A 17,655-nucleotide genomic window follows, 5' to 3' on the forward strand; every position below is an offset into this window, starting at 1 on the left:
AAGCACATTTTACAGCGATCGTATGAAGACACGGAAACATCAAATGAACGCGACAATATATTCAATATCCGCTGATTTACTTCACTTAATTTGTATTTCTTTATTGACATATTTTTGTATTATTTATTTATTTATTTATTTTTTTATTGGATAATAGTGAGTAGCTAGGAACGTTGATTAAAGCTTGTAATGTTGTTCTTCCGTTTTATTATAGGATAGTTTACAGATTAACAAGGATAAAGTAGACGTAACATACAGTATTTGAAATTAGAAGACAAATAGCGCAGACTTAATTAAGCTGAACGTGATCTGTAAAGCAAGCGTTTGTTGAAGAATAAGTGGGCGCAAATTATCACGAGACTTTGAAAATTTGAGTAATCATCGTCGCATGCAATCATCGGCGAAGCAAAAGTAACGGGCGTTTGTAATGCGGTAGAAGCCGATCCGCGCTTTCGACGCGGACAATTAGTTGTCTCCATTGGAATCTTTAGTCTCTCGCGCTGTTTGTCGTTCCTTTGCCTCTATTGTATTTATTGTAGCTCTGTAGGGTTTTTAATTCGACTGTATTTGCCCATTGGTATTCCGTTGCCTGACGGCTTCGTCGTTGCTCGTTGCCGTCACCGACACTCGGGCAGTTAGAATGAATAAACGTCGCCTGCGCATACGTTGACCTCATCGCTGCTGCCCAATTGTTTAATAGACCGTCTTCCCGAATATGAAGTTACCGGCTGAAGTTGGGTCGTCCGACGAGAAGAACTGCTGCCAGAGCTTTTCGAACTTCTCGCGCGTCACCTCGTTGCCCTGCAAGTCGTGCACGCTTTATTTTAGTAAATTTTATTGGTGACAGGGGAGATTGGGTTTTGGTATTTATGAGTCGTAGAGCTGCTCGATAAACTTTAATGCTTACTCCCAATATTTTTAAGCTGCTTAAATTACATTTTATCGATTAGTTTTCTATATCTTTTTCTTTTATTAATGGTACAACGATAGGTTGAAGATTAATTTTTCGAATTATGTATGTCATTAGTTATTTATAAAGCCAAAGACGAATAAGAAAAAACGATGGGAAAGGAGAGAAAAAGGAAAAATAAGAAATTCATACGCATCGAATGATAGAATTATTGAAAATTATGTAAAATATATCAGTACCATACTTTCCATTACCTTAAGTATACGTTACCTGCTGTTTCTTACATGGAGATTTTTCTATAAATAACTTAAAATATTCAACTGAAATTTAAATACCATAAATAAATGTAACACTTCGTATAAACATATCTATTGAATATCTTAAAAATTTAGGATAATGTTATCATATTGTACTATTTATTTCATTATATATGTATGTGTTAGCGGGTTAGGGGGAAACTGATTTCAATTGAGAATACGAGATAGAAATATAACACAATACTAAAATAAATCATAAGATGTTGTTTTTGCTGAAATATTATAAGAATATCGAGTTAGCAGATGTTTTTATTAAAATAGTATAATATATATATATATATATATATATATATATATATATTGTTACATTGAATTTATTGGTTAAATTTCTTCTTTTATTCAACTCTCGTAAATTCTATTTATCGTGTAGTGGCAATATTGTTGTGTAATAATAAAAATTCATAATGATTTGGTAAATCGGTGGCGCATTTCAAAACAGAGCCTATAATGATCAAAGTAACACATTTCATATCCTACTATGTCAGACGTGTATTGTAATATTGTAAATGATCTATTCCAATGAAATACAATTTTCTTAAATAAACATTATTTTATGAGATAGCTAAGAATTGAAATCGAAAGTCGTTAAGTGACTTATCAATTCTAATAAATCCCCGATATAAGGCCGACTGGTATTGCCAGAAACTCAGGCGAAACATCTATTTACGGCCATCTTTCAATCAAGCTGCGCCTCAGCTGAGCAACGCAAACGCTTTAATGGAAAACGGAAACACTTACGACTTGGAGCTTCTTAAAGGCCTCTCGCGACTCGTTCTCTTCCACGCCGTAGCTCCTGCACACCTGACTGAATTCTGTCTCGTCGATCGAGCCGTCACCTACGAACATTATTATTCTTTTATCGTTATCCTTGTTTCAGACATTGACATCCCGTGGCGAAAATTATTGCGCCTTTGCACTATTTGCTACTGCGAATCGATGAATTTCATTAAAAATGCATTTATATTTATGTCGCAGTTTGTGTAGTTGAATATTACATGTGGCACGCTCGCCTATGTAAATTGTTTAATCCATATGTATGCTTACGAGAGGAAACATTTATTCAAATTATTACGGCTATGGACGTGTAAGTTTATAACGCTGTCCACTATTATTTCAATAAACAACGGTCCAACAACATTTCGTTTAATCACGCATTTTATATTCGTACGATTGGATTGGCCATGTCTTTGGTCTCCAAGCCGCATTTATCGTACGATTTGCATTGCTTTTTATATACTTTAAACGCTTCTCCAGATTTATCGATCATTTTAACATAAATGAGATGTGTTTAATTGTATTAAGCGAGCGAATGCCTTGGCCCGAGTCTTGCTGAAAATGCTGTTTTTCATGAATTATTTATAAAATTTATTACACTTTGGTAATAATCATTGCGTCGATGATTGCGTTAATATTATTGCCTTAATATTGTTATATTCTATTAGTATTTACGTTTACGCGAGTTAAGTTAACAATGCTTACGATTTACGAAATACTCGCGAATGAAGTATTTTTTAATCTTGCGTATAAATGACTTTTTAAACTTGAATAGTTCCTTGAATGGTTTATTTTATATAAATAATTCGAAAGTCGCGACTATTCCTTTGGAAAAGAAATCTGATTATTCTTTATCTTGACTTTATCTCATCGATAACCATTCTTATATCATTTGCGCGGACGTGTTTATGTAAATATGACAGATTGTGACGTTATGTCTGAAGGAACATTGTCAATGGTTCTATTAATTTAATTGTAATGTCCGTTCAAGAATGTTCAATTTAACGATTGGCATTGAATTCACAATCTCCCGAGAGAAATGCGTTGCCGCAGCCGGACGACGAACCGCGGGCAATAATTTCCCGAATAAGAGCGAATCTCCCTCAACTCACCAGAAGTATCCTCAAGGTCGAAGACGAGATTCATGTAAGTCTGCTGCCATTCCACCGCGTGTTCCGGATCTTTGGCGTACTCCTCCCACATCGAGTACCATTCGTCTCGGCTGATCTGCATGCGAATCATTGAAAATGGTCGATTAATCGGAAATGAAAGAAAAGCGCAGTGGGAAAAGTGCGATCGCATGCAACGAGACTGCAATTTGCATAGAGCGCCGTGCAACGAGACCTTTGTCCTCGCCTCCAATGGCGGCTCGTCTAATGGTTTATCTACTTAAGTCTCAAACTGCGACAATCTAAATCACTTAACCACTCGAGAAGTATTACGTGTTCGCGGGTCTGAATGAAGTTTGTCGCCGACGAAACGCGTAAATGGAACGGCCGGCCGTCTGATCTGTTTCGATACGCTTGCAACTCGAGATATTGAAATCTCTGGCTACATTTATCATTCCTCTTTCGCTTCTTATCTAATTGTTTCCCGAACAGATATAATAAGGGCAGATCCCGAGATATGCCAATGGCCGGGAAGAATTTCTTGAAATAAACGAGAAACATCTTTCTACTTGGAGCTGAGGAGGAATATTTCATTAAGAAAATAGTCACTGGCAGGTTGGCGAAGATTATCCGATGGACGGATCGAATTATTTTAGTCGAAAATTCGCGTGATTGCATCTTTCTTAATATTTAATGCCCATCAGTCAAAATAGCCGCCCCTTACACTCGATAACAATTAATTGCACATTAAAATTAAAACGCGTCATAAGCTTTTAGCACAAAACTTTGATAATTAAGTAATTTAGACACGTTCATATTTTACGACAAAACTATTTTTTAATTTCGTACAGAATCTGTGAAATTATATGAATTGTTGGTGATTATTTTGAATACATTTTGAGAACATTGAATATACATTCTTCGTGTACATTATAAAATTAGAGAAAAGATTTTATTATTTTTCTCGTAGGATATAAACTGAATAGCATAACATATAATACATGTAATGAACGAGATAAATAAAAATGTAATTACTTAATTACAGAGTTCGAGCATTGCTTCGATAATTCATTTATTCATTAACATATATTAACAATTAATAGTGTCTGACTAATTACTCCTAATTACCTGCCCATCATTGTCAGCATCAGCTCGTTTTCGAAGTCCATCCCATACAATATTCAAAGTATCTTTAGTTTGCTGAAATCTTGGATGATTGGCAGCCCATCCCCTTGCCTCGCAAATTTTCTGATTTCATAAAATCTTGTTAATCCAATATTTAAACGTTAAAACTAAATTAATTTCTAACTTAAATTCTTAACTTACGTGTACTGCTAAATCAAAATCTTTTATGTCGATCGATCCACTTTGATTGACATCTGAAAGAAATATTCAAGTTGCAATAATTTATAACCTTAATTTATAAAATAGATTTGCAATATTAAAAAAGAATTTTTTATTTTTTTTTAACACAAGGAAATTTATATATATATATATATATATATATACCCAATAATATACATTTCCTCGCTATATGCAAACATTAATAAAATAAATATATATTTATATGCATCTTTCTGCAGAATATTAATTTCCATTGGACAAGTTTTTGAAAAATCACTAATAATTATTCGTATTTCTAAATACTGACAGAACTATTGATTATGAAACATTGTATCATATTTTTAGGTTTTCAACTTTCCAAAATTTAAAAATCATGATATTTATTTTGTTCACATTGTTATTTTCTACTGTTGCAGTTGTATGGTGAAACCTAACAAATTAAGATTAAAAATTGTGAACAGAAATTAATCACTTTTTGTTTTTAATTACACAGAAATGTTGAAATTAAATTATTTCTTATATGTCTTTGAAGTTTAATAAATATATAAGAATTTTGCCTGCTAATAACACTCGTTCTAAATATTCTTATATATTTAAAAATTAATTATACGCTGTTTTTTTAAATTACATCGAAAATTTGCCAAAGAAAACGCTGTTCACTTTTGTTACTTCACTTTTTAATGGTGAATGGAAAATTTTACTAAATAAATTTTACTTTTGAAAAAAGAATATATCAATTTTTCGGCGAACCGTCTTCTTGGAAATTTATAATCTTACTTTATAAATTGTTCTTTGTACCTTTGAGATTCTCTTATTAATTAAATAATTTCTAAAATAAAAATGTTCATATTACAATGTTAAATTAATAATTTCAGTAAACTATAGTAACATTAGTATAGAAACGTCTTATAAAAAGTCTCATCTTTATAATTATCATATAGTAGTAAAACATTATTTTCTTATTCTAATATTTCATTTGAAATTAATGGTATTTTGTTGTTAATAATCGTTTTATATTCTATAGAAATTTTTCAATTAAAAAAATATCGATCAATATCATCTCATTCGTATAATTTTCATTCTTTTAATTAAAACATGAAAACAGATAATAATTCTGTTACATTCTTCACATATACATCTTTGTGTATTATTCCTTTTACATATTTTGCACTCTCTCTCTCTCTCTCTCTCTCTCTCTCTCTCTCTCCTTGTCCCAACTATTTGTCTCTATCTAACTATCTATCTGTCTATCTTGTTCTATCTCTCTTTGCCTCCGTGTGTCTCCCTTTATATCTGTCTCTTTTACTTAATTTATCAATGGAAATTTTTGCCTAAATTGAAAAGAATAGAAACTTCAAAGAAAACGATGAGGCTGTTATCCATCAACTATCGTCTATACGTGATACTTTCTTTTTAAAATCCGTTTCATTCCATTTTTCAGTTCTAAACCTTTTTGTTCTTAAATTGCAATTCCTCTCAATTGAAGCTGTCTTGAAAATTAAAACATAAAGTCAGAAAAAATTTGTCCTCGCTGCCTTTCACATTTTTTCTCTCTCCTTATCCTCAGGATGATAAATATTAAGTAGTAACATACGTTATATATTAGATTTTATAATTTTATATTTTATATTTTATTACTAGTCTCGTTTAAATACCACGTGGATGGCACTGACGTTTGTCATTCGTATTAATCGATTGACATTTATTAGGCATAAATGATTGTCAACAAATTTGTCACAACTAAAGATTAGCAGCGTTATTACATACCAACCTAATGGCAATTTATTTTTCAACGATTCGTATTATCTATAGCCAGAAATTTTGTACAATTGAAAATTAACTGTTTAAGATAATAATAAACGTAAGATTACGAATGATTACGAAATTCAGACATTTTGTCTAGAGTGAAAGTTTTCACGCTCCTTTATGATATGAATAGCGTACTAGTTCAGTTTTATTTTTTCAGTGTACAATCTTGATTAATGATTCTCAATGTAAATGCTGATATTTTTCTGAATACATTGAAGGAGACGACAATGGCGTAGGCTATATGAACATTAAGTAAATTATTTATGAAACGAGCTTCTGATTTTTCTTATGCTTAATAAAAGTAAAAGTTCTGCATTTTTAAATGCTAAATATTTTGATATTTTACATGTATCTAAGGATTATTTATATCTTCTAGCTTTATTGAAACGAGTATTTTTAACATCCTCTGCATCTTTTTATTCCAATACTGTAAAAATTATGTATTTATTAGCTGTTGTTTACGAATTTATTTAGTTATATCGAATTGTAAAATTTAATAGCATATTTATTTTCATATAACGATTATTTAGTTAATTAACAAAATATTTTGGTCAGAATGGAATGTTTATCTTGCACAACAAAGCATTAAAAGGAAATATTTTTTAATTCAATATAACGTATTCCGATAAACTTTCTTTTTTTTTTCTCTCTTTTTTTTTTTTTATAATTAAATGTGACTATATAATAAATAATGTATCAAAAATTGTATGTTATGGATATATATATTATTTGTAATAAAGACGTGAAATTTTGGATTGTTTTTTAAAAATGAAATATATTATCTATGTGATATTTTATATTTCTTTAGATACATAAATTAAATAATGTTATGTATAATAATAATTATATATGTGACATATTTCATTAATAGAAATTACAGTATTCTTTCAGTAACAATTAAATAAGCCAAACATATAAACATCTAAATATTTTTCAATGTTAAATATTTATTATAAAGAAAAATAACCATTTTCTTGCTGATTTTTTAATAATGATAGAATAAATTTCAAGACATCGCGTCATGAATTTTTTATTGGTACTATCGTATAATTTTGTGAGAGTTTTACGAATACTTAGTATAATTTATTTAAAAGACTATTACGAAATAATGCATAAACGTTCTTTATTATGTAATCATTAGAGAATCTAAGGCTTTTTAAATAATAGTAAAGATATAAATAATAAGATCTTAAACAATAATAATAATAATAATAATAATAATGTAAATGTAAATAATATGCAATATCAATCATGATAAATACAATTATTATCATAATAATTTATTTCTTTAAATTAATAATGATATTACAATATGCGACATTATGTGATTATCTATTTACAATTTTAACTTAAATATACAAATTATTAATTTGTAATAATATTAATTCAATGCATACTATTAATTTCTAATCAATGAAATTATTATAAAGCATACGGCTCAATGGTTTATTGAGAATAATTGCAGATATATTTTTGAATATTAAATATTATATGCTGCTAATATAAGATAATGAGAAATATTGAAACGATTATTATTATTTATTTAGCAATAATATATTGTCACACCCGTTACAAATAATCATATCATTGCGAAAGTAATTCAACAATATCACCATAATATTAACCATTATTATACGGAATTTCTCAGCCTGCTGCAATAATTCTATATTTTATTACTTTATTCGCATATAACAGTATGCATGATGGCCCAGAGTATTAAAAAAAAAAAAAAAAAAAAAAAAAAAAAAAAAAAAGAAGAAGAAGAAGAAAAATAGAACCTTAATTTTCAATATCCTTTTGATATGTTAAGAACAAATGGATTTTAATTGACACAAAAATTATGATGTGTCTTACAAAGCTTATGTCAAATGAATAAGTAGGCCGAAGTTTTGAAAAATTTTTGAATCTTGAATTAATTCATGTATTATTCACACGATAACCATACGATTATAACTATAATGTCGAATCTAAGTTCTTAACTAAAGTAGGGAAATACAATGAAATAATAGCTTTAAAATATGTACTTGCTCATCTTAAATGGCACGCATATGAATATAAAGTACGAGCTTGATAAAGTAAATTATTATTATTGCGCTAAGAGTTTCAACTAGAGACTTAACAGACGATTGGTCGACGTGCATAAGCGCTTGAAAGGGACCGATTACAAAGCCACTAAAGTGAGTATTGACTTAACGTCATCTGGATTCAAAGTAAATGGAATTATGTCGCAGTGAAAGTAAGCGAAAGTCTACGCAGTATAATAACGATCCTATTTTTAGCAGCTAATACGTGACAGTGTTAATATCATGAAAGTTTACTTTTTATTATACGCGTGATGCGTTAAGAGAATAAAGAATTTCTAAATGTAGGCAATCGATCATAGCAATGGCTACCAAAGAGTTTTATCGCTTATAGGGCAAATGAAAATTTACAATATCATCATAGCCGAGCGGTGATATTGAACTTTCATATTTTTTTTTACCTCTGTCGTATATTTCTCTTTAAAAAGTTTAATCATTCGAGTCTTATGGATTGTGTTGTTGAACGCGGTTTTAATTCTTTGTTTTATAAAATAACAAAGAACTTTTTAGGATCAATCGATTGAGATCTGATAGTTAAATATAACGGAATTCTTAAGAAACATTTAAATTCGGAAAATTTGTATTACGCATTCATTTACATGAAACTAACAAATTGGATATCTCTCAATGCTTTAGCTATTCAAGTTTTAATGCAATTGAATTTTTAATAAATATCTTGCTCTATGGAAAAATCGATTATAATAAATTCTAACAATATAACTCGGTTGCGTTAAACTTAATAATTAATAATTATTAATAAAATTAATTATTAAAAATAAATTATTTAAAATAATCGCTCATAATATTTTGTGGGTGTAGAGTCAAAAGGAGGAAAAAAGTTAATAAATGCTATTTCCTCGATAAAATAGTTGATGTCATTCAAATTTTCATCTTTAAGAGATTTAAACATTCCAAGTGCTATTAATCAAACGGCATGATATAGAAAAGTAGATTTATTAAAAAGAGATCGAAAATGAGAGTCTTTATGAATTTCAAGGTCATTTGTACTTTGTAGTAAGTCAATTTATCATGTAGTTGAAGAAGATTCATCGGTAATATCTTTTATTAAATTTTTAATAATAATCGTACAATTTTCATTACTTAAAATTTAATGTCTAATTTTTTAATAATCGCAAGTGTTGAAAATTAACAGGTTAAATGTTTTTATGACTTCCTCCAACCCTAATAAAAGTGAAAAGTAAAGCAATCCTATTATCAGGAACAATAATTACAAAGACAATATAATTTGAGTTTTACTTCTTTTAATGATTATTAAGTAAGACGATAAATACTGATATGTCGAATTACAAAATTCATAAGTATAAGAAAATTTTGTGTACATGTTCAATATGAGGGGAAAGATGTTGTTAGGATTTTCTTCTTTCTTTATCAAAGTAAAGCAAACTTCAATATATTATAATATACATAAATTTTCGCCACTGTTCGCCAAATATAAAGATTTCTTCAACATGGTATCTTTGTCGATAATTTTGATTAATTTTCAAGATAACAGCGTATCTTAAACAAATAGATTCGTATAAAATGTTTACGTTTTTAACAATTCTGCTTGTCTCAAGAATATTCGCACATCGCGTTTATTTTCTTTGTTTCTTTGCTTTTTTTTTTCAATTACGGCAGAAGGCTCGGTCTCTAAAGAAAGGATTATATTAGAAAGGATTATATTGGAAAATTTGAATAGTTCCACGCTGCGTAAAATGTGTCGAGAATAACATCTAAGATCTTAGCCGATAAGTTTCGTCTCAAAGAGACGTTAATAGACGACCCTGAGATTCCGAAAATATGAAAATGATTCGGGGCTCGCACTTTCAATACGGAATCATCACAATGTAAAATGTGCCCGGCACTCCGCCATTCCACTGAAAAGAAAAGGGAAATGTGAATACAGAACAAGTGAGATGGAGTGCGGGAAGAACCGAGAAGAGGTTAAATTTATTTTTACTCCTCCCTTGAGCGAAAGGAACGCTACCGTCGTGGGGGAATCGCGTAGATCTCCGAGCACAAGCGGCGCACATGAAAGGAGAAAAAAATCAATCGCCCGGTCGAGGGTGTGAATTTTTAAATTACTAAGCCTAGAACACATCCCTACCTCTTCTGTCTCCATCCTCAGTCGGCAAGTGGCGCACAATCGAAGGCCACGATGTCGATGTGCCACTGGCTTAGCGTCCCGAGCTCCGTTAAAGAAACGAAACAGCCTCATATTAAATTATAAGGGAGCTTTAAGGCGCTTTTCATCTCCAGGACATGAGCTTCGCCACGTTTCTTTAAGCTTTCTTTAAGCTTCCGATGCAAGTGTCCCGCGTCATTCCGACAATTGGACTTTTCTTTACAGCGGCATGCGAGACGCGCGTGTTATAGAAACCTTTTCTTACCAGTAAAAATTCCCTTTATGTTGATGCAACGAGGAATGAGCATTGTTGGAAATATAAATGTCCGCCTTGGTGAATTGCGCTGAGATGGAGAAAAATGGTGTTCAAGTGATGTAGGAAGATTATTGGGATTGCTCTTTTCAGAAACGCTCGCCTTCGACTTTTTGTCTTATCAATGGAGCGTTAATTTTATTTAATCTGACTTGTGAAAAATCATTCCCCCCTTTGAAAATTACAGCACTTATAAATTTTGCATGACTTTAAAATATAACGAAGAGAAAATATTTGATAGACTCGCGTTATAATAAATTTTTTTCATTTTTATATCGGCAATGAAGATTTATCTAACTGACCTTCATGGCTCATTAATGCAATAATTTCGAAGCACAATCTTATATTTCATAATAATTTCATTAATCTCTATCTCTCCTCTCTCTCTCTCTCTCTCTCTCTCTATCTATCTATCTCTTCCTCTCTGTCTCTATCAAGAATATAAATTTTTTTTTTAAATTTGTCTTATTAAAAAAACAAGACATTATAATATCAATACTCATTTTTTTTTCTCTTCACTTTCTCAATACTCATTCGTAGATAAATGCAAATATGTTTGTAAAAAATCCCATTCGATTTATATTTATTACAGAAAATTACCTTATAAAAATATCTTTAGTATATAAAAGAAGTTAGATTATCTACTTGCATATCTTCCTTTTGTATTCAGAATATCTACCACATACTTTCAAATAAGAATTTTCGTTAGTGCCACTCTTTCATTTTTCAACACATTAATCAATCGTTTTTTTCTCTTCGTTTTTTATGCTTTTGATTTAGAAAAGTTTTGGAAAAGCACACGACGGTAGATAGTAGAATTGTTATTGAATTTAAAAGTCTTATATTCGAGGATACAAATTACTACATTTAAATTGCATTGATTACTTGGATGATCAACTAATTGCATACAATTTATAATATCGTAATCTGTATTTATTTACATTTCACCCTACACTACTGCAAACGTGAAATATTAATTTATAATAGTTTTAAAGTATTAATCGCAACGTGGACATACACCAGGTCTAAGTTAAAAAAAAATTTCATCAATTTTTTTTTTTTTTCGTTGATGTTCTTGAAGATATATTTTGAGAATTATCAAACGCTTTTAATATAAATTTGCAGTTAAATGTTCAAAATATATAGTACTTTAAATGATTAGTAAATTCGGAAAACTTGCATTAAAAGTTAAACGAACACTATCCCCGTTAAATAAGTCCGATTTTATACAAGAAATTTATAATAATTATTATTGAACACTCTTTTTAACATACTTTCCACGCTTCAATAAATAATTAATTTTCTGCCTGAGTATATTGTAGCTTTCTGGTACGTCGTACCGAAGCTACGTTTTTTTGAAACCTTTCTTTTTTATTTCTCTTGCCTTGTAGAAACTGTTTGCATTCTGCCATTCTAAAACCTTCTTTCAATTTTACCTTTTCAACCGCAAAGCTTGACTACAGACTTTGCACTATAGCTTCACTTGATAAGAATTTCAGTATGCAAATTAATTTTAAGGAACCGCAAAAATCCAGTCCTCTTTGGCACAGACTTTGACATTTACGGATATACTTTGTTCTTAATTTTGCAACCAATTTCAAAAGAAAAAAACTCCTATAAATTTCTTATATTAATAGTCGCTTTTGTCTAATCGCCGTTTGTTATTGTTCGGTATTCCTTTTTCTTAGTTGAAGTCTCTTTTGACTTTTAAACTTGCCGTTGTCGTTATTCTTCAAGAATACTTCATCCATTAAAAAAAAAAACTGCACAATAAATAGTTAGAAATTGAAGCATGTACTTACCAAAAAACGTGTTGAAGACGAAGAGCAGCTTTTTCTTACGGAATTCTGATAACGGCATACTTCCCCTGCAATAGCGAAAACAATAAGTTTAGCGACAAATTTAAACAATAAGTTTAAATATTTATAATAGTTGTCGACTTTGGTTCTCTTTTATATAAAATAACGTTACAATGTTATTTTGACATCAAAAGGAGCATTGACAACTAGTAATAAAAATTGTATTCTGTTGATAGTGTACAATTATATTTGAATGCTTATAATTATTAATTGATGGAGACAAAGTAAATAATAGTTAGCTAATTGCATTATTATCGAATAATAATTACAATTTAGTCGATCAATTTATTTTAAATATGATTCTTGTTCGTCAATGAACATTTATAAATTATTTTGACTGCTTTGACAAAATTACATCGATGAATATTGGTTTATAAAAAAAAAAAAAAAAAAAAAAAAAAAAAAAAAACAATCATCGAACTGCAGTTTTATTTATACTTTCTTTGCATAAGTACTTTTAAAGTAATTAATGCCGCACCGTAGCAGCATCAAAAGAGTAATTAAGTAAAAATTATTGATGCAGTTAATTACTTTAAATGTCGGACTTATCGGTTCAAATTATTTATTTATTTTATTTTCTTCTTCTCTTCATTATATCTTAAAGTACATAAACTCGTTACATTATCTGCTTTCGGTATTAATGTTCTTAATCCCTTTAGTTATAAGGAGATTAGAAGACATTATTTTCTCTTGTAAATAATACTGCGATCAATGGAATAATTTTGCTTAAAACAACACTAATGTTAACTAAAAATATAACTTAAACAATAATTTACAAACTGTTTAATTCAAATAACTTAGCATAATCAACAAATTTTTATTTATAATTACAAATTAGTTTGCAAAATTTATAAGCAGTGACACTCCATTGCATTTACTCTATATTAAGTTTCTTTCAGCCGTGCAATTATCTTGTTTTTAATTTAATTTAATTTTCATATAAGTAAAATAGAATATAAAGAGAAAATGATAATATAAGCAGCTTTGTAGATGCGCTCGCCTCGATTTTCAAATATTCTCTTTCATTCCATATTGTTAAGTTACTCGGTACTTGGCAAGCCGTCAAAAATCATTCGCGTCTACTTGATAATCAAGCGGTAAATACTCCCGATGGAAGCCTTTCAATCATTCAGCAATAAGTTTTACACATCGAAAGCTCTGTGTATACTGATCTTGGCGCCTCGATATGCACTGGAGATACAAAAAGTCACCTCTCCGATAAAGATTTGTTCCCCTATTGGAAAGCAGTTACGCGCGGGCGACAAGAGAGGCAACCGATTTAGGTTGCATCCCCTCTACGCCTCTCAACACATTTCTTTCGCTTTTATCCCTCCCTCTACCTTTTTCGCGCGCCCGCGCGTTTTCTCTTGACTCCTTCTCCCGCGGCTTCTCGCTACGCAGTTCAAGCTTTTACTCTCCCGAGAGCCCTTTCCCAGACAGCACAGCAACTCTCTTTGTAATAAGCACGAGGAGCGACGCAAAGCGATGAATAGAGAATCGATGCGCGGTTTCCGATTGACCTCGACTACATGCGAGTAGCTGATTTGCGAAGGGTGAATACCGACCCTCGTCTCATCCGCTTCTCTCTAACACACACGCACACGCGCACACGCGCGCACGCACACTATATATATATATATATATATATATATATATATATATATATATATATATCACTCTTACTCTCACTCTCTCACTCTCTCATTCTCACTCTCACTCTCACTCTCTCACACTCTCTCTGACTCTCTCTTTCTGTCGATGCTAGTACCAATTTACATGTAAAGTTGTCATGATAGCCACCTTTTCGAACGAAGCTTTTCCAAATTAAAAAGCCAGGCTACTCTTTCAAATAAATAATAGTGATAGAAAACAACGCAGATGCGAAGCGAATTCCCGTTGATCGAGCGAATAACACATGACTTTGGCCCTTCCCTGACATTTCGATTTTATGCATTTTTCCAAACTCTGTTATTTCATGCGACATAAGGCTGAGCTCTATATTTTCTACTTTTAAATACTGATAATACATTGAAAATAATAGAGCAGACTTCATACATAAATTCAGCTCAATGAACGTACTCTTATTTTAATATATTTTATCAGGATCGCCACATAATGATATTCATATTCAATAATATCAAAATTTTCAAAACTTATGTATCGCTGTTGATAAAGTCGGTAAAATCCATTGCTCGGAATAAATTCTTCATTTTTAATAAAATCGATTATTACAGTACGACTAGATAATTATTTTATCATTTTATCAAGTATTATCAATATACTGTATACTTTAAAATAAATGTAAACTAATATTAAATGAAATTCCGAATAAGCACCAATATATTGTTTTTTTTTTCTTTTTCTTTTTTTTCGTTATTTTTAGTTATTATTTCTATTCATACGGAAAATGTTAGGTAACTATAAATATATTTCGCGAGAACCTTGGCGAAATGATCTTTATGAAATAAAGGATAAAGTAAATAATTATTTGAATTTTATGTTACTACGTTAAATGTAATTAAACATATATTACTATTATAATTTGATAAGGACTAAAAGCGTTGAATAGCTAAGTTATCAAAAGTATTGTCTCGCGTCCAGACGGAATACCACAAAAAATCCACTTTTAATTTTTCAATTCGGTACTTCGATTACTTTCGTTAAATGTCTACCAATTTTCTTTTCTTTTTTTTCAACAGAACGTTTTACATGTGCCGTATCAACTTAAATGAGTGACTGTTCACTTACGTTTAATCCGAAACTCAACTATCGACGATTTAAAAACTTTGGCTTTCTTTTATAGACTTGTCCGTGAGAAAAATTAAACGTCACTGTCAGTCGATTTTTTTTTTGTCTACACTTTTTATTAAAAGCCTTACACTGATGAAGAAAACACCTATCTAACTATCAACATCTGTGTGCGTATATATAAATATATGATACAAAAGACTACAAAGGATATACTTTTTCTGAGTAAATTTTTTTATCAAGCCATGCTTATATATATATATATATATATATATATATATATATACATATATGAACGGTACAACATGTGGGTGTGAAGATAAAAAAGGAATGAGATGAAGAGTACCCGTAAGTCCATTATGACGCAGGTTCCCTCGTAATTTTTTATGGCACCGCAACAGTAATCAGCGATATCAAAACATATTACTATTACACCCACACTTACTTCTCTTATTGACTCCCACTCTCTCATTTTCGCTGTTTCAATCCCTTCCTCACTCTACCACTTCCCATATTTATCTTTCTATATATTTACTTATCTCACTACTTTTGCCTATCTTTCCCTCCCCCTTCCCCCTCCCCCGTCACTCACTTTTTTTTTTTTTTTTGTTTTATCAGATTCAGAATCATAAATGACGACTTTGGTTGTATGTACACAAACTCAAATTGCAGACTTTCACGAAATTGAGCAAACAAAAGAACGTTTGAATAATATATCTTTCATCATCTCAACGTCTCTCTCTTGGTTTCCTGAGTAAGCATAGTATTCGTACGAATAACGGTATATTTGTTTAAGCTGTAATAGATTTGTGTAATTTCGTACATGCATAAGATATCTGTTCGGAATGGCTAATAAATTCAAATTAAAATCAATGAAATTACATACATCCTTCAAATTGTCATTCAACAATGTCACGATCTGCTTCAAAATTAGTAGAATTTCTAAGTAATCTACATAATGTTTTAATTTTAATTATGTAAAGGATAATATTTTTGTATATAAATTGTAAAAGTCATAATAGATATTTAATTCATTCGTGTAATACAAGAACAATAATATTTTCTGCAAACTGCATTTTGAAAGAATAATGCTATAAAATAAACGTAATAATAACAATAATAATACAAAATTGTTACTTACTAATTCATATTTGTATAGGATATTTACATTTACGTTTTCAAAATTTCCGAACATTTTATACATAATGTCGGCATTTCTTAATGAATTTTTTGCTGTTAATATTAAACAACTCGTATCGAAACACGAATTTTATTTAGAATATTATTCATTATATTTCAAGGATTGTAATTAATGATTTGTTCTAAACTTCGTTCTACTATATATTATTAATTAATATTTATTAGAATAGAAAAAAATTATTCTAACGTTCGACATGTAAGTTTTCAACTGAAAAATCCATGTCTTCAGAATAAAGCATTAAACGAATTTTATCTGTTTATTATTAAATAATTACACTAATTATTCAAAAAATGGTAATTATATTTACTTTTACTTTTAATTTATCAAGTACAATAAAATATTGAGATATATATGTGTGTGAATAATGAGCGAATACGCATGAAAAATAATAAAAATAAAACGCTGATGCTTTCCCATAGAAATGTTATAAGAATTGGCAGGTCCACGAGCTGCCCGTCAATAATATATCGATTAACTTTTATCTCTCTTTACTAACGAAGGCCATTACTTAATCAATCTAATCGACAGTCTTCGATTTACAAAAATGTGGTCATAAAGCCCTTCGTCGTGCTAATAAATCGTGATTCCTTTGTACATCAGAGTTTTCGAGTCAGGCAACTCCAAACGATAATAGAAATAAGAAACTAAAATGAGTTAAGAAACTTCAAACAAAAAGTCTGCCGGTGTCTATATACGATATGCGCCACTGAGTTTTCTTCTACCCAAGTTAATCTTAAATAAAGTTTTTGAAAAGTATTGCCATTGTCTTTTTTTTTTTTTTTTTTGCTGCTCGCTTGGCTGGTGGAGGGAAATTACAAAAATCCCTTCTTCTTCGCCTCAGCAAAATTGACTGATCGCGCAGAATACATGTGTCAAAAAAAAAAAAAAAAAAAAAAAAAAAAAAAAAAAAAAAAAAAAAAACCCCCCCCTAAAAAAAATTTTTCCCATCGCTCGTCTAAAAAAATTTGCTACTCCCTTGCGCTATATTTATATCATGATATATGGACCAGAATGAGAAGTCAAAATTTAAAGATAATTTTACTTAATATAATCATATATTTGGAA

The 17,655-nt window shown here is 30.1% G+C and overlaps 1 protein-coding gene across 3 annotated transcripts; it reads right to left on the bottom strand.

Moving 5' to 3' along the window:
• Positions 1-516: 516 nt before the first annotated feature.
• Positions 517-15,590, bottom strand: Scp2 (Sarcoplasmic calcium-binding protein 2). Of its 3 annotated transcripts, none has more exons than XM_011500057.1 (7): positions 15,272-15,590; positions 12,585-12,649; positions 4,437-4,489; positions 4,239-4,358; positions 3,114-3,228; positions 1,966-2,063; positions 517-801 (listed from the first exon to the last, which is right to left on the bottom strand). In XM_011500057.1, exons 2-7 carry the CDS (start codon positions 12,640-12,642, stop codon positions 694-696), a joined length of 552 nt encoding a protein of 183 aa, XP_011498359.1. In that variant the 5' UTR covers positions 12,643-12,649; positions 15,272-15,590; the 3' UTR covers positions 517-693. The 3 variants fall into 3 exon arrangements, with proteins under 3 accessions (XP_011498359.1, XP_011498358.1, XP_011498360.1); XM_011500056.1 differs by lacking the exon at positions 15,272-15,590 and adding an exon at positions 13,686-13,882; XM_011500058.1 differs by lacking the exon at positions 15,272-15,590 and adding an exon at positions 13,693-13,881.
• Between the last annotated feature and the right edge of the window lie 2,065 nt (positions 15,591-17,655).

This window comes from Ceratosolen solmsi, unplaced genomic scaffold (assembly GCF_000503995.2).
Source record: "Ceratosolen solmsi marchali unplaced genomic scaffold, CerSol_1.0 scaffold41, whole genome shotgun sequence".
NCBI classification, from domain to species: Eukaryota; Metazoa; Arthropoda; class Insecta; order Hymenoptera; family Agaonidae; genus Ceratosolen; species Ceratosolen solmsi.